This window comes from Haliotis cracherodii, unplaced genomic scaffold, assembly GCF_022045235.1.
Source record: "Haliotis cracherodii isolate W230 unplaced genomic scaffold, xgHalCrac1.p SCAF_20, whole genome shotgun sequence".
Classification (NCBI taxonomy): Eukaryota; Metazoa; Mollusca; class Gastropoda; order Lepetellida; family Haliotidae; genus Haliotis; species Haliotis cracherodii.
Window position 1 is genome coordinate 12299731 of NW_027266276.1, and position 24276 is coordinate 12324006.

Consider the following 24276-nt stretch of genomic DNA (forward strand, 5'->3'; position numbering starts at 1 on the left):
ACAAGCTTCACGCACACAGACACTGAAGACTGTTTGATATATTTATGAATGTACTAAAATGTCCTTGTAGTGGTACATTGTGAGTGTCATCCACGTCGAGGCACCAACCATTCCTTGGGGACATAAGGGTAGAGGAACTTGACCACCACGTGGAAATGGCCAGTTCGGGTGTGGACCTGGGTAGTTCAGACGAGGAAGACCCTTCAGTCCGTGGCAGTTCAGATCTACGCGAGGAGGAGCCTGGAGACAACACGGCCATTGCCAGATCGACAGAGCATGGACCTAACCCTGGAGACAACACGGCCATTGCCAGATCGACTGAGCATGGACCTGACCCTGGAGTCAACACGGCCATTGCCAGGCCGACTGAGCGACAACTTGTTCCTGGAGACAACACGGCCATTGCCAGGCCGACTGAGCATGGACCTAACCCTGGAGACAACACGGCCATTGCCAGGCCGACTGAGCGACAACTTGTCCTTGGAGACCACACGGAAATTGCTGAAGCAGGGAGTCAATCTTTCGTCTCCAGGCCAAGGCGTGGTATGTTTCCTGTATCTGTGTTTATAGGGCTTTAATTTGCTGCGCATGGGTGTAATGTTTTGTCTTGAATATTATGGCTGCTCTCAGTAACGTCAACCGTGTCCTACTCTTCATGAATTTTATACCAAATTTATTTGATAATTGCAGTAGACCATCTTTTCGAGGCAAGAGAGTTAACTGACTTTAAAAGTCCAGTATCACCCTTGCCGAACTATGCTGGAATTCCTGGGCTCGACGTAGCGCCACCAGTTATGTCCCTTCTATGCCTTTCCTATGGACCAATCAGATTCCATCTCTCGTATCACATGCATTGAAATAGAAAGAAATCTGCATGACAGTTTACGAACCGGATTTCGATTCCGTTTCGGGATTGTGATTGGATTATGCATAGATTTTTTTACTTATCCTGCATTACTCCTTAATGCATACTACTGCTTGTTCTTGATAGAGAAAAGAACTGTGTGAAGGTCTTTGTTTGAAGACGATGTTCCAACTAGGCCAACCCTGTCACGCAGCCCCCACGTGACCAAAGGAAGTGACGTCATGGATCCTCACATTACTCTTGTCACTTGTTGAGTGAAGACCTGTTTTTCAACTGTAACATAAGTAGTTCAAACCCTTATGTGTTTTCTCCTTGAGTTAATATTTATTGTCTTGTGCATACGGTTTGTATTTTGTAGATTCCATGTTTGATAACATGTGCATAACATTTTAGCCATCTTGAACATTTCACTTGGCCAGCGTTTATGAACTGGCTTGTGTGGCATATTCTTCTTGCTTGGTACCCCGCGATTGGCGTATCCTCGTAAGTATTGTTTGTTTTGTTGTATGTTGTCTTACGTTTGTCGTAATATTTGTTTCATAAACCCTAGCAGTGGGATAAACAAATTATAGCATACACAATCGGGCGGGGACACATCGTGATTTTACACTGCTTCATTGCAGATATCATGCCCTCCTGCTTAAAGTGCCGGCGTAATATGTCGGTGTGGATTCCCCACCCCCTGTGCCTGAATTGTACATCTCAATGCCTCCAGGGTCATCTATGTAAAGACTGTCTCCTGCGTTCCCCCACAGCTATCAGACGGTACCTCCGTGTGTCCAGGAAACGGGGAAGCAACAGGCCAGGAAACACCGGCGCAAGATGTCTGACCTATCCGAGGATTCGCCCTCTACAAGATGGGCGGCAACGTCCCAGCCTCCACCATTACCATTATGCCAGGCCCCATGGTCTCAGTCTCTATCCAGAGCACCATGACAACCACCACTGCCTCTATCTTTACGGCGGCAACCCCCACCATGACTCCAGGCGTGGCGCTCTCATATCAAACGGCGCCCCCGCCTACGGCACAGACGCCCATGATAAGCGCCTCTCTCCTTCAGTACATACAGTACTTACAGGCCACGCCGACGCCTTTTGCCCCAGCGCCTTTACAGGCGCCTCTACAAGCGCCACCCATAGCGCCTCTGCAGACGCCTCTCCAAGCGCCTATACAGATGGCGCCCATCCAGCAAACAGCGACTATACAGCGCCCTTGTCACCGCCTAGTCGGACGCCTATACATACGCCATCTCTTTCATCGGACATGAATGCCCCTTTTACCTCTCGTTAATCTGTGGACTCGGCTTCCCCGAGTACGTCTTCACGTGGGAGGGAGAGTCGGTCGTCTCGTTGGGATCCTCGATCTAGGAGCCGCACCCCTGTTCGCAGGCGCTCCAGTGGCTACCGTTCCGACACCTCGGAGGGTGCCTTCGTCCCTTGTAATGACCACACCCCCACGGACGGCGAGTCCGTCTTGGCGTGGACCAGGTTGCAGACTGGTTGGCTGATAGACTTAGAGACAGTTGCTCCCTTTCCTGGCCTAGAGGTCCATAGCAAGCCATCCCTTCGGAACCTACCTCGCTCCCACCGGACCCGCTGATCAAGGACATGATCGTGGCCCTTGATGAGGACTTCAGTAAGTTCTCTCATACTCCGTCTCTCAGGCCCCCACGCTATAAACAAGGCGACTACCCAGCTCACGCTCTCCAGGTCGCGGACTATGCTCATGCCTTAGATTAGGATCTACACCACATGTCTGGGTCTAACGGCTCCACCTCAGTACGATTTTCTGACAATAAACTCGCCTACTTGGAGACCGTGATTCGCCACACTCTCAAGCCTCTCTCACTGATGGCGTCGTCCTCCAGAGCCATTCTCCGGGACTCGTCGGAGGATAACCCTCATAGGATAGACCACCTGACCACCGTCGTATCCTACCTCCAGCAAAAAAATCGAGCATATGCGCTCTCATATGCACGCCGCCCTGATTGAGCTCACAACCACGGGGCGCCTGGGCTACTTTTCTCTGTCGGATTCTGACCCAGAGTTCAAGAGAGATCTTCTGCGTCAAACATGGTCCTCCCCTGACCTGTTTAATGGACAGATCTCCAAGACGCACTGCCTTCGACCGAGCCTTCATGGCCCTGGCTAGGGTGTCACAGACAGCCTTCTCTAAGGCGTCCCAGTCTGGCGCATACCAGACACGACGCAACACCCTCCACTCCGGGGGCGGGGCTCCACCTCAACCTCTCGGGCCAGAGGCAGACTGCAGGGACTTCAGGTGAATCGCCAGACATGCACGACTGGGACCACCCACACCCAGTAGTCTTTATTGACGACACTCCTTTAGGAGGGAGACTGAGTCGATTCTGTCAGAACTGGGAGATGCTGAGGGACCCAAATGTCACCAACATCATCTGACATGGGTACCAGCTGGCGCTCATAGACGACCCACCGCTCTTTCACCTATCTTACTAGTCCCCAAGAAGGACTCGGACAAACATTGGATGATCACAAACCTCGCTGCTTTCAACAAACACTACCTGACGCGTCCACCTTACTTCAAGATGACCAAGCTCAGGCTGCTGCGATCACGGATCCAGGCACAGGATGTACTCATCAGCCTGGATATCGAGGACACATACCTACACGTCCCAAAACATCCCGACGACAGGAAATTCCCCCGCTTCATCTTCATGGGAGTCCATTACCAATGGGCAGTCCTCCCATTTGGAAATTCTTCAGCCCGGTGGCTATTAACATGGCTTACCAAGCAGACAGCCTCGTACCTCCATCTCTGGGACATTCAGTTCGAGACATACATAAAGGATTGTCTCCTGAATCATTGGGACACGTCACTCTACTTCGCCACAGGGACTTCACCCTCCGGATCCAGTTGGGTTGGAAGAACCACCTCAGGAAGTCAGAGCTGACACCCTCAAATCCCCTTCAGTTCATCTTCCTCTTCCAGTGCCTCTTCCAGACGCACCTCGACCTCCTCACTGTACCCAGGGACCGGTGGGAGCGCATGCAATCGCACCTGATTCCTGCCCTCCACCCACCACACACTCAGCGCCAATGGCATGTCCTCCTTGGCCTCCTAACCTCAGCGCAGGACCTACAGAGGAAGGCTCCAACTGCACCCAGTTCAGATGGTCCTGGCTTCCTACTTCAGACCCTACACCAGGACCCCTCAGTATCCATCGTCCTCCCGGATCACCTCAAGCAGCATCACCGGTGGTGGACGGTGGAATCGAATGTCTTAGGCTTGTCTCCTTGACAGGGCTTATGATCTCTCTATGACTATTCGTAGATGCTTCCCTATGGTATATCAACAATCTCTCACTGGAGGCGCTTATCTTGGCCATTGCTCATTGGAAGCAGGCCTTCAGACACGCCTGGCTCTCCATCTGGATGGACAACATAACCGTCGTCTGGTGCCGACGGAACCAGGGAATGACTCAATCGACCTCGCTCGTTCAACAGACGTTCCAGTTCTTTCGCCTAGTGGATCATCTAGGGATCCAGTTCCAGGCTCAACACATTCCGGGTGTCCGAAACATCCTAACAGATGCACTATCAGGCAAGGCAAGGTCTCCCCACATGGTCTCCCCAACATAGACCTATTCGCAACCAGCCAGAATTACCAGATACCGACCTACATATAACCGGTTCCAGATTCCCTGGCTTGGGCAGTCAACGCCTTCAGTGTCCCTTGGGAAGGAGTATGCGTAAGCTTTTCTGCCACCTGTATTCCCTTCCAGGGTCGTCCAGAAGATCAGATTGACACAGAACCTCGATCTGATCTATGGTCACGCACTGGTGGCCGGTGAGGGCTTGGTTTGTCAACCTCAGAGAGCTAGCCGATGCCAACTCACTGCCACTCCCAGATTGGCCAAACCTGCTGATCCACCCTCGCAGCAGGCAGCCACACCCAGGACCAGAGAAGTTATGTCTTCACGTTCCGGATAATCGCCGCATGACGAAAAACCCGGATATAAGGCTCTGCTCCGTTCATTCAGGCTGGAAGTCTAAAAGGCGAAAAAGACGGTATTCCTACCGTTGCTCATTACAGCAGACCATGTCAGTAAGTCAAGACTTCATTGCCAAGAATCAACTCCCAGGACAGCCAGATAGATCGTTCCCCATCCCACACCTATCTTTGATTGTGGGTGCAAAGATGAACCAGAGCTCCGTCTATGTCCGGTTAGGTCGCTCCATTGCTTACATCAGACGATCAAAAGAACGCCGTAGACAACGATGATGCCTCTTCATAACAGTATCTGCGACCTCACGACTGGAAGTAAGCCACAACACGATCGCCCTTTGGCTACGAGCTATCATTCTCATTACCTACGAGGCAGCGGAATTGGACCCCCCACGCTCCAACAACCCGAATGAGACCTTGGTGGTCGCCTCCACCATGACGCTACACAACAACTGCTCTCTACGTACCATGACAGACGTTGCATTGGAGGATGTGCAAGGCATGCACAACTTTGGTCTGATAGTAGTGGCCAAACAGGTCACTACTACTACACGCCACTGACCTCGCCTCCAGTCCAGAGCCGGTCTTTTGACCTCAACTGGCTTAATGCCCTGGGCTAGAATGTTCATGCCCCACTTGCATATGGCTCGACACTCCAGTCTAAAACTTAAACTTGAGAGGGTTATCGTCGATGGCAGCATAGCACCTTGACACAACGCATACCTGACTTTTCCCATCCATGAAATGGTCATTGAGGCCGACCACACAGCCGAGGATGGGCTGAGGGAACAGAGTCTGGAAAAAGTGATGAAAGTCCACATCTGAAGGTATGCCCTCCACCAATTCCCTCAGATAAAGATGCATAAAGGAGTAATGCAGGATAAGTATACAAATATACAAGTAAAAAAATCGAGTAAAATCCTGGCTATTTTTTATATTTGTATACTTACCCTGCATTACTGCATCTAAAGAGACCTAGTCATCGCAGAGCTGCCTCCCCACGATGCCCTCTGATGTTCCGGACTCCAGAGTAATGTGAGGATCTGTGACGTCACTTTCTTTGGTCACGTGGAACCTGCTTGACAGGGTTGGCCTCTCAGCTAGTTAGAACACCTTCTTCAAGCAAAGACCTTCAACCAGCTCTTTTCTCTGTCAAAAACTCGCACTTATATTCATTAAGGAGTAATGCAGGATAAGTATACAAATAGAAAAAAATATCTCGGATTTTAGTCCAGCCAAAATGTAACTCCAGACTTGTTAGTCCATCCAAAATGTAACTCCATAATACCAGCCTAGTTCAGCAAAGGTGGAAACTGGTCTTTTACAGTCAGTTAACTCACTTGCCTTTGGAAGATGGCAGTAGACAAGCCTGGTGTATGTGAGAAATTGGAGGCATGGATTAAACGCTTTCATTGAGCAAACCTTAAGAAGCTAATGCTTGGAAAATACTAGTATTCTAAACATTCAAAATATTTCAAATTTCACGAAGAGTAAAGAAGAATTATTGCAAGGTCCTAGGATTAATAATTTAGGATTCTATGAGCTGTGAACCATGCCATGAACCAAAGTTTAATATACCAGTATATAAGATAGCTACGCTATAAATCCTAAAGAACAATGAAGAATAAAGCGTATTTGTATACTTCTGTATTAAGTTACATCATATAATATTCCTACACTTGAACAGTGAATTGAATATATGATAGGGGCCTTGCAGTACTGATAAAATGTTTTTTTGTTAAATGTTAAGTTGTAGCATAATGTTGCAATGGCGGGTTATAAGAGATGACAAATCTGCATCAGTGACCAAACAAAAGAAAACGTGGCCCATTTGAATGATACATTTAATAAAGAAAGTGAAGCTAGTTTATATTTTGTATCAAACGTAAGAGTTTGTTGTTGTACACCATCGTTGATTTGTTGCCAGGTGGTCCAGCCACGGGCATCATTGTTGCCAACTCGAAGTACGTCAACATCTCCACTGGGCAGATGGTACCGGGCACTGTCGCAGAAGGTGAGAAATGAGTACAAGTCACAGCCCACACCCACAGCCTCTAAACATTAGGGTAAGGGGTAGGGGAAGGGGGCAAGGGACGTTTTAACAAATACAAAAGGTCTTTCAAACCCATGATCTAAATGTCAAACACCCAAACCCCAAGGGCCCCGTAGGACTGTGTCTCCAGCACCCTATTGCTAATCGTAGATGCAAACCCATGGGATATTTGGAACTGATGGAGAGTTCACGTCAGAACCGTATGAGGTGACTTGGTGGATCGTTGCTCATAATCCCAGGCACTGGATTGGTGACTTGGTTGACAGGGGTTGACAGGATTGGGTGGTCAGGATCGCTGACTTGGTTGAAGCATGTCATCAATCCCAATTGCTTGGATCGATGCTCACGATATCAATCACTGGATTGTCTGGTCCAGGCTCGATTATTTACAGACCTTCGTCATACAGCTGGAATATTGCTGAGTGCGGCATTAGACAATAAGGGAATTGTCAAGGCATTGGTGTAGCCGTGGTGCACAGGGTAGCTTAAATACCGTTTTTATTTTGGAAACAGAACAAACTAGTGAAAGACAGACAAAATACAATTCCTAAGTTACGAAATAAACATTTGATAAATTATCCAAAATCTGGCCAATTGTCGACAATTTCATGAACATCAACTGGGTCGCGTTGCATCGCTGTGCTATATAATACCACGCTGTGGCACAGTAATGATGTGTAAAAGTCAGCAACTGTGTGAGGTGCTTATTAGCAGTGTTGAAAGGCAAAAAAAATTGCGGCCAAATACAACGTCGATGACGACAACAACAAACATTGGAGTGTGTATCTCTCATAATAAAAAAAAAAGATTTAAAAAGGCAAAAGCTATGTTCTGTATGGTATTCTACTTCGTAACATACACATACGTCTATACGTCCAGATACAGCGGAAGATAGCGCACTGTTGCACTCATCCAGGTTGTTGTCAAGCTTCCATTTTTTGCGAACACCTGGTGTCATCACTGATTTTCGGGTATTCACTGGTATCACTGGTATTCTCTTGCATTGACGTTTTATGTTTAAACAAGGCAACCCGGATATCATACATTTTGAGTAGACAGGACAGGGCGCCAGTTGCCATGAATTACATCACAATCCAAGGAGGTAACTCTTGACTGATTATTGTGTAATGAAAGGTCTATTTAGCTGTACATAAGTTACCCATCTTAGCAATGTAGTTAGTATTAGTATACTTATATCCCTGTAGTTTACTTCCAATATGTTCAGTATTCACATAGGACTTTGTTTCTTCACAGATACTCTCGAACTCCGCCTTATTGAAGCAAAGAAAACGTTTGTTGAAACAGAAATCTACAGAACGATGAAGCAAAAAGTGCAGCAGTTTGGTCATGTGACCCTTTATGGTGCCTCTGGAGAAGGGAAGACAACGATGGCTCTGATGTTGAGTTTACGCTATAGAAACCGAGGTTACCAGGTCGTGTTTGTGGACAGCATTGAGAAGTTTGACTTGGACAGCTCCCTCAGTTCTACACCAAGAGTATTTCTTATCATTGATGACATGTTTGGCACTGTTGGCTTGTCCACTAATGTTCCACTGATTAAATCATTTCTAAACAATCTTATTCTCCATATAGACCAGTGCAAACAGTCCCGTGAACAAATGCAGTCATTTTGGCAAGATGGAGGTAAATCCAGTCATGATGACAAAAGAAAAGGTCAAACAAAGGACATTCGTGTCATTTTCACATCAAAGTCATACAACTTCCATGACGGACTTGCACAACTGCACTTTAGTTGTTTCCCACTGTTTGGGGAAGAAACAATTATGAATATAACTTTACATGATGTCAACTGTCTTTCCCCAGAAGAGAAACAGGAAATATATGAGAGACATAAGAGCATGCTAGATGAATGCTCCAGAGATAACCTACCTGAATACAGAGATTTGGAAACAGATTCGAAACTATTTGGATTTCCACTTATATGTAAATTTGCTTCCTTTTCAAAAAATGTCAGAAAGCTTTTCGAAGAACCCTTGTCTTATTTGAGGGAGGAACTCACTGACATAATTACTTCTAAGAATGATAGATCTGGTGTGTTAGTTCTGATGTTATTGTGTGAAGACAGATTAAAATTGACAAAGTTAGAAAGCGAGGATGAGGACCAGGACTTGGATACGAAAGTCAAACATGTGATAGGTCTCATGCCTTCCGCTACACGCTCTGGGATGTGTCAAGCAGCAAGAAGTTTCCGAGGTACATACTTCACAAGAGGAGACACTGTAGGCTTTGCTCATTCTTCAATCTATGATGCTTGTGCCTGTGTCTTATATAAAGTCAATCCAAGTTTTGTTTTGAAGCATTGCAGTGAAGACTTTCTGTACGAGCGTGTACAACAAGGGACAGTTCAAGAAACCAAAGTTGATGAACATCTTCACTTGATTTCCGTTTCTGAAGAGTATCATGATCTTCTTACCACACGGCTTGCAAATTCTCTGAAGCAAGGACATTTTTCTAAGTCAGTAACACATCCAATTCTTAAGCAAGACAAACTTTCTGAACAACTTCTTGAAAGACTACACTTTGATGGGATGAAACATGATTCCACAGGCAATGCCTGGTTTCATCAAAGAGAAAAAGGAAAATGTTTTTTGTATTGGGCTGTTCTTGGACATAATCCATATTTGGTTACAAGTCTTGAGAACCAAACTGGAGAAGTGTTTACACAAGGCGAGATCAGAGAGGGTTTGGGAGGTTGTGCCCAAGCAAACAACCTGACATTACTACAATGGCTACTCTCCAGGAGTGATGAACATGACCAGATTAGCAGACTGAACAAGCTCATGTTGTCAGCAGCAGAAAATGGAAGTACTGAAACACTGTTGTATCTGCTGAATGAAGGAGCGAATCCCCATACTTGTGACTCGATGATGCAAAACATCTTCCATTTGGTATGTAAATCACGACATGAAAACACACTTCGTGCACTGCTAAATGTATCGGTTAACAAACATGTTATAGACAGTGTTGATGTTGATGGCCACACTCCTCTAATGATTGCAGCAAGAACAGGGTTAGAGGAGTGCTTCCAGCAGCTAATGCCATTCTCAAATCTGGATGTCATGGACACGTATGGAGATGGTGTTATTCACATTGCTTGTGAAGGAGGAAGCATTGCTATTGTTAAGGAACTGCTACCATCAATTTGTATCAACGAAAAAGGAATGAATGGATGGACACCGATAATGGTTGCTGCTATCAATGGACACAAAAGCGTGTTTGACTTCCTGGAATCAAAGGGGGCGATCCTATCGCTGGTTGATACAGATGGTAACAGTTTACTTCATCTTGCCTGTGCGGGAGGCAACATTACTATTGTACAACATCTGATATCAGATTCAAACATCAACCAAAGGGGAATGAATGGATGGACACCAATAATGGTTGCTGCTGTCAATGGACTCAAAAGCTTGTTTGACTTCCTGGAATCAGCGGGGGTGGACCTATCGCTGGTGGATACAGATGGTAATAGTTTACTTCATCATGCCTGTCGAGGAGGCAACATGACTATTGTACAACATCTGATATCAGATTCTAACATCAACCAAAGGGGAATGAATGGATGGACACCGATAATGGTTGCTGCTGTCAATGGACACAAAACCTTGTTTGACTTCATGGAATCAGCGGGGGCGGACCTATCGCTGGTTGATACAGATGGGGATAGTTTACTTCACCTTGCCTGTCAGGGAGGCAACATGACTATTGTACAACATCTGCTCTCAGATTCAAACATCAACCAAAGGGGAGTGAATGGATGGACACCGATAATGGTTGCTGCTGTCAATGGACACAAAACCTTGTTTGACTTCCTTGAATCAGCGGGAGCGGACCTATCGCTGGTTGATACAGATGGGGATAGTTTACTTCATCTTGCCTGTCAGGGAGGCAACATGACTATTGTTCAACATCTCTCAGATTCAAACATCAACCAAAGGGGAATGAATGGATGGACACCAATAATGGTTGCTGCTGTCAATGGAAACAACAGTGTGTATGACTTCCTGGAATTAAATGGGGCGGAACTCTCTCTTGTTTCGACATCTGGTAGCGGTTTACTTCATCTTGCCTGTCAGGGAGGCAACATGACTATTGTACAACATCTGATATCAGATTCTAACATCAACCAAAGGGGATTGAATGGATGGACACCGATAATGGTTGCTGCTGTCAATGGACACACAACCTTGTTTGACTTCCTGGAATCAGCGGGGGCGGACCTATCGCTGGTGGATACAGATGGGGATAGTTTACTTCACCTTGCCAGTCAGGGAGGCAACATGACTATTGTTCAACATCTGCTCTCAGATTCAAACATCAACCAAAGGGGAATGAATGGATGGACACCGATAATGGTTGCAGCTGTCAATGGAAACAACAGTGTGTTTGACTTCCTGGAATCAAATGGGGCGGATCTCTCTCTTGTTTCGACATCTGGTAGCGGTTTACTTCATCTTGCCTGTCGGGAAGGCAACATGACTATTGTAGAACATCTGATATCAGATTCTAACATCAACCAAAGGGGAATGAATGGATGGACACCAATAATGGTTGCTGCTGTCAATGGACACAAAAGCGTGTTTGACTTCCTGGAATCAGCGGGGGCGGACCTATCGCTGGTAGATACAGAAGGTAATAGTTTACTTCATCTTGCCTATCGAGGAGGCAACATGACTATTGTTCAACATCTGCTGTCAGATTCTAACATCAACCAAAGGGGAACGAATGGATGGACACCAATAGTGGTTGCTGCTGTCAATGGAAACAACAGTGTGTATGACTTCCTGGAATCAAATGGGGCGGATCTCTCTCTTGTTTCGACATCTGGTAACGGTTTACTTCATCTTGCCTGTCAGGAAGGCAACATGACTATTGTACAACATCTGATATCAGATACTAACATCAACCAAAGGGGAATGAATGGATGGACACCGATAATGGTTGCTGCTGTCAATGGACACAAAAGCGTGTTTGACTTCCTGGAATCAGAGGGGGCGGACCTATCGCTGGTGGATACAGATGGTAATAGTTTACTTCATCATGCCTGTCGAGGAGGCAACATGACTATTGTTCAACATCTGCTCTCAGATTCAAACATCAACCAAAGGGGAATGAATGGATGGACACCAATAATGGTTGCTGCTGTCAATGGAAACAACAGTGTGTATGACTTCCTGGAATCAAATGGGGCGGATCTCTCTCTTGTTTCGACATCTGGTAACGGTTTACTTCATCTTGCCTGTCAGGAAGGCAACATGACTATTGTACAACATCTGATATCAGATACTAACATCAACCAAAGGGGAATGAATGGATGGACACCGATAATGGTTGCTGCTGTCAATGGACACAAAAGCGTGTTTGACTTCCTGGAATCAGAGGGGGCGGACCTATCGCTGGTGGATACAGATGGTAATAGTTTACTTCATCATGCCTGTCGAGGAGGCAACATGACTATTGTTCAACATCTGCTCTCAGATTCAAACATCAACCAAAGGGGAATGAATGGATGGACACCAATAATGGTTGCTGCTGTCAAGGGACACAAAAGCTTGTTTGACTTCCTGGAATCAAATGGGGCGGATCTCTCTCTTGTTTCGACATCTGGTAACAGTTTACTTCATCTTGCCTGTCAGGAAGGCAACATGACTATTGTACAACATCTGATATCAGATTCTAACATCAACCAAAGGGGAGTGAATGGATGGACACCAATCATGGTTGCAGCTGTCAATGGAAACAACAGTGTGTATGACTTCCTGGAATTAAATGGGGCGGATCTCTCTCTTGTTTCGACATCTGGTAGCGGTTTACTTCATCTTGCCTGTCAGGTAGGCAACATGACTATTGTACAACATTTGATATCAGATTCTAACATCAACCAAAGGGGAGTGAATGGATGGACACCGATAATGGTTGCTGCTGTCAATGGACACAAAACCTTGTTTGACTTCCTGGAATCAGAGGGGGCGGACCTATCTCTGGTGGATACAGATGGTAATAGTTTACTTCACCTTGCCTGTCAGGGAGGCAACATGACTATTGTTCAACATCTGCTCTCAGATTCAAACATCAACCAAAGGGGAATGAATGGATGGACACCAATAATGGTTGCTGCTGTCAATGGACACAAAAGCGTGTTTGACTTCCTGGAATCAAATGGGGCAGATCTCTCTCTTGTTTCGACATCTAGTAACAGTTTACTTCATCTTGCCTGTCAGGGAGGCAACATGACTATTGTACAACATCTGATATCAGATTCAAACATCAACCAAAGGGGAATGAATGGATGGACACCAATAATGGTTGCTGCTGTCAATGGAAACAACAGTGTGTATGACTTCCTGGAATTAAATGGGGCGGAACTCTCTCTTGTTTCGACATCTGGTAGCGGTTTACTTCATCTTGCCTGTCAGGGAGGCAACATGACTATTGTACAACATCTGCTCACAGATTCAAACATCAACCAAAGGGGATTGAATGGATGGACACCAATAATGGTTGCTGCTGTCAAGGGACAAAAAAGCGTGTTTCACTTCCTGGAATCAAATGGGGCGGATCTCTCTCTTGTTTCGACATCTGGTCACAGTTTACTTCATCTTGCCTGTCAGGGAGGCAACATGACTATTGTACAACATCTGCTCACAGATTCAAACATCAACCAAAGGGGAATGAATGGATGGACACCAATAATGGTTGCTGCTGTCAATGGACACAAAACCTTGTTTGACTTCCTGGAATCAAATGGGGCGGATCTCTCTCTTGTTTCGACATCTGGTAACAGTTTACTTCATCTTGCCTGTCAGGAAGGCAGCATGACTATTGTACAACATCTGATATCAGATTCTAACATCAACCAAAGGGGAATGAATGGATGGACACCAATAATGGTTGCAGCTGTCAATGGACACAAAACCTTGTTTGACTTCCTGGAATCAGCGGGGGCGGAACTCTCTCTTGCTTCGACATCAGGTCGAAGTTTACTTCATCTTGCCTGTCACGTAGGCAACATGACTATTGTACAACATCTGATATCAGATTCTAACATCAACCAAAGGGGAGTGAATGGATGGACACCGATAATGGTTGCTGCTGTCAATGGACACAAAACCTTGTTTGACTTCCTGGAATCAGCGGGGGCGGACCTATCGCTGGTGGATACAGATGGTAATAGTTTACTTCATCATGCCTGTCGAGGAGGCAACATGACTTTTGTTCAACATCTGCTCTCAGATTCAAACATCAACCAAAGGGGAATGAATGGATGGACACCAATAATGGTTGCTGCTGTCAATGGACACAAAAGCGTGTTTGACTTCCTGGAATCAAATGGGGCGGATCTCTCTCTTGTTTCGACATCTGGTAACAGTTTACTTCATCTTGCCTGTCAGGAAGGCAACATGACTATTGTACAACATCTGATATCAGATTCAAACATCAACCAAAGGGGAATGAATGGATGGACACCAATAATGGTTGCTGCTGTCAATGGACAAAAAAGCGTGTTTGACTTCCTGGAATCAAATGGGGCGGATCTCTCTCTTGTTTCGACATCTGGTAACAGTTTACTTCATCTTGCCTGTCAGGAAGGCAACATGACTATTGTACAACATCTGCTCACAGATTCAAACATCAACCAAAGGGGAATGAATGGATGGACACCAATAATGGTTGCTGCTGTCAAGGGACACAAAAGCGTGTTTGACTTCCTGGAATCAAATGGGGCAGATCTCTCTCTTGTTTCGACATCTGGTAACAGTTTACTTCATCTTGCCTGTCAGGAAGGCAACATGACTATTGTACAACATCTGATATCAGATACTAACATCAACCAAAGGGGAATGAATGGATGGACACCAATAATGGTTGCTGCTGTCAATGGACACAAAAGCGTGTTTGACTTCCTGGAATCAAATGGGGCGGATCTCTCTCTTGTTTCGACAACTGGTAACAGTTAACTTCATCTTACCTGTCAGGAAGGCAACATGACTATTGTACAACATCTGATATCAGATTCTAACATCAACCAAAGGGGAATGAATGGATGGACACCGATAATGGTTGCAGCTGTCAATGGACACAAAACCTTGTTTGACTTCCTGGAATCAGCGTGGGCGGAACTCTCTCTTGCTTCGACATCTGGTCACAGTTTACTTCATCTTGCCTGTCAGGTAGGCAACATGACTATTGTACAACATCTGATATCAGATTCAAACATCAACCAAAGGGGAATGAATGGATGGACACCAATAATGGTTGCTGCTGTCAATGGACACAAAAGCGTGTTTGACTTCCTTGAATCAAATGGGGCGGATCTCTCTCTTGTTTCGACATCTGGTAACAGTTTACTTCATATTGCCTGTCAGGGAGGCAGCATGACTATTGTACAACATCTGATATCAGATTCTAACATCAACCAAAGGGGAATGAATGGATGGACACCGATAATGGTTGCAGCTGTCAATGGACACAAAACCTTGTTTGACTTCCTGGAATCAGCGTGGGCGGAACTCTCTCTTGCTTCGACATCTGGTCACAGTTTACTTCATCTTGCCTGTCAGGTAGGCAACATGACTATTGTAGAACATCTGATATCAGATTCAAACATCAACCAAAGGGGAATGAATGGATGGACACCAATAATGGTTGCTGCTGTCAATGGACACAAAAGCGTGTTTGACTTCCTTGAATCAAATGGGGCGGATCTCTCTCTTGTTTCGACATCTGGTAACAGTTTACTTCATATTGCCTGTCAGGAAGGCAGCATGACTATTTTACAACATCTGATATCAGATTCTAACATCAACCAAAGGGGAATGAATGGATGGACACCAATAATGGTTGCAGCTGTCAAGGGACACAAAAGCTTGTTTGACTTCCTGGAATCAGCGTGGGCGGAACTCTCTCTTGCTTCGACATCTGGTCACAGTTTACTTCATCTTGCCTGTCAGGTAGGCAACATGACTATTGTAGAACATCTGATATCAGATTCAAACATCAACCAAAGGGGAATGAATGGATGGACACCAATAATGGTTGCTGCTGTCAATGGACACAAAAGCGTGTTTGACTTCCTGGAATCAAATGGGGCGGATCTCTCTCTTGTTTCGACATCTGGTAACAGTTTACTTCATATTGCCTGTCAGGAAGGCAGCATGACTATTGTACAATATCTGATATCAGATTCTAACATCAACCAAAGGGGAATGAATGGATGGACACCAATAATGGTTGCTGCTGTCAATGGACACAAAACCTTGTTTGACTTCCTGGAATCAAATGGGGCGGACATGTCTCTTGCTTCAACATCTCGTAACAGTTTACTTCATCTTGCCTGTCAGGGAGGCAACAAGACTATTGTACAACATCTGATGTCAGATTCTAACATCAACCAAAGGGGAATGAATGGATGGACACCGATAATGGTTGCTGCTGTCAATGGACACAAAACCTTGTTTGACTTCATGGAATCAGCGGGGGCGGACCTATCGCTGGTTGATACAGATGGGGATAGTTTACTTCACCTTGCCTGTCAGGGAGGCAACATGACTATTGTACAACATCTGCTCTCAGATTCAAACATCAACCAAAGGGGAGTGAATGGATGGACACCGATAATGGTTGCTGCTGTCAATGGACACAAAACCTTGTTTGACTTCCTTGAATCAGCGGGAGCGGACCTATCGCTGGTTGATACAGATGGGGATAGTTTACTTCATCTTGCCTGTCAGGGAGGCAACATGACTATTGTTCAACATCTCTCAGATTCAAACATCAACCAAAGGGGAATGAATGGATGGACACCAATAATGGTTGCTGCTGTCAATGGAAACAACAGTGTGTATGACTTCCTGGAATTAAATGGGGCGGAACTCTCTCTTGTTTCGACATCTGGTAGCGGTTTACTTCATCTTGCCTGTCAGGGAGGCAACATGACTATTGTACAACATCTGATATCAGATTCTAACATCAACCAAAGGGGATTGAATGGATGGACACCGATAATGGTTGCTGCTGTCAATGGACACACAACCTTGTTTGACTTCCTGGAATCAGCGGGGGCGGACCTATCGCTGGTGGATACAGATGGGGATAGTTTAGTTCACCTTGCCTGTCAGGGAGGCAACATGACTATTGTTCAACATCTGCTCTCAGATTCAAACATCAACCAAAGGGGAATGAATGGATGGACACCGATAATGGTTGCAGCTGTCAATGGAAACAACAGTGTGTTTGACTTCCTGGAATCAAATGGGGCGGATCTCTCTCTTGTTTCGACATCTGGTAGCGGTTTACTTCATCTTGCCTGTCGGGAAGGCAACATGACTATTGTAGAACATCTGATATCAGATTCTAACATCAACCAAAGGGGAATGAATGGATGGACACCAATAATGGTTGCTGCTGTCAATGGACACAAAAGCGTGTTTGACTTCCTGGAATCAGCGGGGGCGGACCTATCGCTGGTAGATACAGAAGGTAATAGTTTACTTCATCTTGCCTATCGAGGAGGCAACATGACTATTGTTCAACATCTGCTCTCAGATTCTAACATCAACCAAAGGGGAACGAATGGATGGACACCAATAGTGGTTGCTGCTGTCAATGGAAACAACAGTGTGTATGACTTCCTGGAATCAAATGGGGCGGATCTCTCTCTTGTTTCGACATCTGGTAACGGTTTACTTCATCTTGCCTGTCAGGAAGGCAACATGACTATTGTACAACATCTGATATCAGATACTAACATCAACCAAAGGGGAATGAATGGATGGACACCGATAATGGTTGCTGCTGTCAATGGACACAAAAGCGTGTTTGACTTCCTGGAATCAGAGGGGGCGGACCTATCGCTGGTGGATACAGATGGTAATAGTTTACTTCATCATGCCTGTCGAGGAGGCAACATGACTATTGTTCAACATCTGCTCTCAGATTCAAACATCAACCAAAGGGGAATGAATGGATGGACACCAATAATGGTTGCTGCTGTCAATGGAAACAACAGTGTGTATGACTTCATGGAATCAAATGGGGCGGATCTCTCTCTTGTTTCGACATCTGGTAACGGTTTACTTCATCTTGCCTGTCAGGAAGGCAACATGACTATTGTACAACATCTGATATCAGATACTAACATCAACCAAAGGGGAATGAATGGATGGACACCGATAATGGTTGCTGCTGTCAATGGACACAAAAGCGTGTTTGACTTCCTGGAATCAGAGGGGGCGGACCTATCGCTGGTGGATACAGATGGTAATAGTTTACTTCATCATGCCTGTCGAGGAGGCAACATGACTTTTGTTCAACATCTGCTCTCAGATTCAAACATCAACCAAAGGGGAATGAATGGATGGACACCAATAATGGTTGCTGCTGTCAATGGACACAAAAGCTTGTTTGACTTCCTGGAATCAAATGGGGCGGATCTCTCTCTTGTTTCGACATCTGGTAACAGTTTACTTCATCTTGCCTGTCAGGAAGGCAACATGACTATTGTACAACATCTGATATCAGATTCTAACATCAACCAAAGGGGAATGAATGGATGGACACCAATCATGGTTGCAGCTGTCAATGGAAACAACAGTGTGTATGACTTCCTGGAATTAAATGGGGCGGATCTCTCTCTTGTTTCGACATCTGGTAGCGGTTTACTTCATCTTGCCTGTCAGGTAGGCAACATGACTATTGTACAACATCTGATATCAGATTCTAACATCAACCAAAGGGGAGTGAATGGATGGACACCGATAATGGTTGCTGCTGTCAATGGACACAAAACCTTGTTTGACTTCCTGGAATCAGAGGGGGCGGACCTATCTCTGGTGGATACAGATGGTAATAGTTTACTTCACCTTGCCTGTCAGGGAGGCAACATGACTATTGTTCAACATCTGCTCTCAGATTCAAACATCAACCAAAGGGGAATGAATGGATGGACACCAATAATGGTTGCTGCTGTCAAGGGACACAAAAGCTTGTTTGACTTCCTGGAATCAAATGGGGCGGATCTCTCTCTTGTTTCGACATCTGGTAACAGTTTACTTCATCTTGCCTGTCAGGAATGCAACATGACTATTGTACAACATCTGCTCACAGATTCTAACATCAACCAAAGGGGAATGAACGGATGGACACCAATAATGGTTGCAGCTGTCAATGGACACAAAAGCGTGTTTGACTTCCTGGAATCAAATGGGGCGGATCTCTCTCTTGTTTCGACATCTGGTAGCGGTTTACTTCATCTTGCCTGTCAGGGAGGCAACATGACTATTGTACAACATCTGATATCAGATTCTAACATCAACCAAAGGGGAGTGAATGGATGGACACCGATAATGGTTGCTGCTGTCAATGGACACAAAACCTTGTTTGACTTCCTGGAATCAGAGGGGGCGGACCTATCGCTGGTGGATACAGATGGTAATAGTTTACTTCATCTTGCCTGTCGAGGAGGCAACATGACTTTTGTTCAACATCTGCTCTCAGATTCAAACATCAACCAAAGGGGAATGAATGGATGGACACCAATAATGGTTGCTGCTGTCAAGGGACACAAAAGCGTGTTTGACTTCCTGGAATCAAATGGGGCAGATCTCTCTCTTGTTTCGACATCTAGTAACAGTTTACTTCATCTTGCCTGTCAGGGAGGCAACATGACTATTGTACAACATCTGATATCAGATTCAAACATCAACCAAAGGGGAATGAATGGATGGACACCAATAATGGTTGCTGCTGTCAATGGAAACAACAGTGTGTATGACTTCCTGGAATTAAATGGGGCGGAACTCTCTCTTGTTTCGACATCTGGTAGCGGTTTACTTCATCTTGCCTGTCAGGGAGGCAACATGACTATTGTACAACATCTGCTCACAGATTCAAACATCAACCAAAGGGGATTGAATGGATGGACACCAATAATGGTTGCTGCTGTCAAGGGACAAAAAAGCGTGTTTCACTTCCTGGAATCAAATGGGGCGGATCTCTCTCTTGTTTCGACATCTGGTCACAGTTTACTTCATCTTGCCTGTCAGGGAGGCAACATGACTATTGTACAACATCTGCTCACAGATTCAAACATCAACCAAAGGGGAATGAATGGATGGACACCAATAATGGTTGCTGCTGTCAATGGACACAAAACCTTGTTTGACTTCCTGGAATCAAATGGGGCGGATCTCTCTCTTGTTTCGACATCTGGTAACAGTTTACTTCATCTTGCCTGTCAGGAAGGCAGCATGACTATTGTACAACATCTGATATCAGATTCTAACATCAACCAAAGGGGAATGAATGGATGGACACCAATAATGGTTGCAGCTGTCAATGGACACAAAACCTTGTTTGACTTCCTGGAATCAGCGGGGGCGGAACTCTCTCTTGCTTCGACATCAGGTCGAAGTTTACTTCATCTTGCCTGTCACGTAGGCAACATGACTATTGTACAACATCTGATATCAGATTCTAACATCAACCAAAGGGGAGTGAATGGATGGACACCGATAATGGTTGCTGCTGTCAATGGACACAAAACCTTGTTTGACTTCCTGGAATCAGCGGGGGCGGACCTATCGCTGGTGGATACAGATGGTAATAGTTTACTTCATCATGCCTGTCGAGGAGGCAACATGACTTTTGTTCAACATCTGCTCTCAGATTCAAACATCAACCAAAGGGGAATGAATGGATGGACACCAATAATGGTTGCTGCTGTCAATGGACACAAAAGCGTGTTTGACTTCCTGGAATCAAATGGGGCGGATCTCTCTCTTGTTTCGACATCTGGTAACAGTTTACTTTATCTTGCCTGTCAGGAAGGCAACATGACTATTGTACAACATCTGATATCAGATTCAAACATCAACCAAAGGGGAATGAATGGATGGACACCGATAATGGTTGCTGCTGTCAATGGACAAAAAAGCGTGTTTGACTTCCTGGAATCAAATGGGGCGGATCTCTCTCTTGTTTCGACATCTGGTAACAGTTTACTTCATCTTGCCTGTCAGGAAGGCAACATGACTATTGTACAACATCTGCTCTCAGATTCAAACATCAACCAAAGGGGAATGAATGGATGGACACCAATAATGGTTGCAGCTGTCAAGGGACACAAAAGCGTGTTTGACTTCCTGGAATCAAATGGGGCAGATCTCTCTCTTGTTTCGACATCTGGTAACAGTTTACTTCATATTGCCTGTCAGGGAGGCAACATGACTATTGTACAACATCTGATATCAGATTCTAACATCAACCAAAGGGGAATGAATGGATGGACACCGATAATGGTTGCAGCTGTCAATGGACACAAAACCTTGTTTGACTTCCTGGAATCAGCGTGGGCGGAACTCTCTCTTGCTTCGACATCTGGTCACAGTTTACTTCATCTTGCCTGTCAGGTAGGCAACATGACTATTGTAGAACATCTGATATCAGATTCAAACATCAACCAAAGGGGAATGAATGGATGGACACCAATAATGGTTGCTGCTGTCAATGGACACAAAAGCGTGTTTGACTTCCTTGAATCAAATGGGGCGGATCTCTCTCTTGTTTCGACATCTGGTAACAGTTTACTTCATATTGCCTGTCAGGAAGGCAGCATGACTATTTTACAACATCTGATATCAGATTCTAACATCAACCAAAGGGGAATGAATGGATGGACACCAATAATGGTTGCTGCTGTCAAGGGACACAAAACCTTGTTTGACTTCCTGGAATCAGCGTGGGCGGAACTCTCTCTTGCTTCGACATCTGGTCACAGTTTACTTCATCTTGCCTGTCAGGTAGGCAACATGACTATTGTAGAACATCTGATATCAGATTCAAACATCAACCAAAGGGGAATGAATGGATGGACACCAATAATGGTTGCTGCTGTCAATGGACACAAAAGCGTGTTTGACTTCCTGGAATCAAATGGGGCGGATCTCTCTCTTGTTTCGACATCTGGTAACAGTTTACTTCATTTTGCCTGTCAGGAAGGCAGCATGACTATTGTACAATATCTGATATCAGATTCTAACATCAACCAAAGGGGAATGAATGGATGGACACCAATAATGGTTGCTGCTGTCAATGGACACAAAACCTTGTTTGACTTCCTGGAATCAAATGGGGCGGACATGTCTCTTGCTTCAACATCTCGTAACAGTTTACTTCATCTTGCCTGTCAGGGAGGCAACAAGACTATTGTACAACATCTGATGTCAGATTCTAACATCAACCAAAGGGGAATGAATGGATGGACACAAATAATGGTTGCTGCTGTCAATGGACACAAAACCTTGTTTGACTTCCTGGAATCAGCGGGGTCGGACCTATCGCTGGTTGATACAGATGGGGATAGTTTACTTCACCTTGCCTGTCAGGGAGGCACCATGACTATTGTACAACATCTGCTCTCAGATTCAAACATCAACCAAAGGGGAATGAATGGATGGACACCAATAATGGTTGCTGCTGTCAATGGACACACAAGCGTGTTTGACTTCCTGGAATCAAATGGGGCGGATCTCTCTCTTGTTTCGACATCTGGTAACAGTTTACTTCATCTTGCCTGTCAGGGAGGCAACATGACTATTGTACAACATCTGATATCAGATTCTAACATCAACCAAAGGGGAATGAATGGATGGACACCGATAATGGTTGCTGCTTTGAATGGACACACAAGCGTGATTGACTTCCTAGAATCAAATGGGGCGGATCTCTCTCTTGCTTCGACATCTGGTGATAGTTTACTTCAATGTGCCCAAAAGGGAGGCAACATGACTATTGTTCAACATATGCTGTCAGATAAACTATAGAGTTTTCCCGGAAGTGAGTCGCTCCAAAGCAGTCACAGCATATACAAGTCTCCAACGTATACAAGCTGTATTGTATCATCTATGCAGTGTTATCAACAAAAAACAAAAGAAAGAATATGGAAATTGGGTAACATTCATTCTGTCAAATGCTAACATCAGGATTAACTATTGATAGACATTTTTGAAAAAGTTTCAACTTCCAAATTAAAATGCGTGTACAATATGTATACCACTGTGTACTATATGTTTAGCATTGTGTGCTAGATGTATTCCCTTGTGTACTAAATGTATGCCACTGTGGACTAGATGTATACCATTGTGTACCAGATATATACCACTGTGTACTAGATGTATACCACTGTGTACTAGATATATACAATTGTGTACTAAATATATACAATTCTGTACTAGATGTATACCATTGTGTACTAAATGTATGCCACTGTGTACTAGATGTATACCACTGTGTATTAGATGTATACCTCTGTGTACTAGATGTATGCCATTGTGTACTTGATATATACCACTGTGTACTATATGTATACCACTGTGTACTAGATGTATACCACTGTGTACTAGATATATACCACTGTGTACTAGATGTATACCACTGTGTACTAGATGTATACCATTGTGTACTAAATGTATGCCACTGTGTACTAGATGTATACCACTGTGTACTAAATGTATGCCATTGTGTACTAGATGTATACCACTGTGTACTAGATATATACCATTGTGTACTAGATGTATACCACAGTGTACTAGATGTATGCCATTGTGTACTAGATGTAAACCACTGTGTACTAGATGTATGCCATTGTGTACTAGATGTAAACCACTGTTTACTAGATGTATACCATTGTGTACTAGATGTATACCACTGTGTACTAGATGTATACCACTGTTTATTAGATGTATGCCATTGTGTACTTGATATATACCACTGTGTACTAGATGTAAACCACTGTGTACTAGATGTATACCACTGTGTACTAGATGTATACCACTGCGTACTAGATGTTTACCACTGTATTAATCGTCTTATTCTATTGAACTGCGTAGTTCAGATGACATGATTGTATCACACATTTGTTTTTCTTAGTCTTTTATTTCTGACCTGTACACAAGTAGAAAAGGTTTGTAGTATACTTCCGTAGTAAAGATTTGGGTTTTGGTGTCAATTACTCTGAACCTAGCTGCGGTAACCGTACCACTGCGCTGCCCCCAACATACGATTTCAATACTGACCTGTCGCTACACAGAACATCCCATAATGTTTTCCTTATTGATTCCCAGTCCAAACCTGCCCAACGCGTTATAGGTTTCAGCAAAGTGATGCGTCGTGATATAACGACAAATACAACACAATTCTCTTCCTTAGACACCTGCCTTCAAATACGACTACTTATATTTTATATCGTGTTCCGATACATTTACTTATCGTTTTGAAAAGTGGACCGGAAAATATATTTTTTATTTCTGCCATTATATATCCGTACCCTCTCGATGATTCAGACCCAATACGTAC

The 24276-nt window shown here is 44.7% G+C and overlaps 1 protein-coding gene across 1 annotated transcript; it reads left to right on the plus strand.

The window, feature by feature from the left end:
- Positions 1 to 418: 418 nt before the first annotated feature.
- LOC139470077 (uncharacterized) lies at positions 419 to 23160 on the plus strand. Its single transcript, XM_071252367.1, has 9 exons — positions 419 to 543; positions 6781 to 6867; positions 8161 to 10005; positions 10192 to 10812; positions 11395 to 13149; positions 13930 to 14709; positions 16270 to 19581; positions 20362 to 21531; positions 22117 to 23160. The coding sequence occupies exons 2-9, from the start codon at positions 6843 to 6845 to the stop codon at positions 22743 to 22745; spliced, it is 10137 nt and encodes a 3378-aa protein (XP_071108468.1). The 5' UTR covers positions 419 to 543; positions 6781 to 6842; the 3' UTR covers positions 22746 to 23160.
- Positions 23161 to 24276: the final 1116 nt, after the last annotated feature.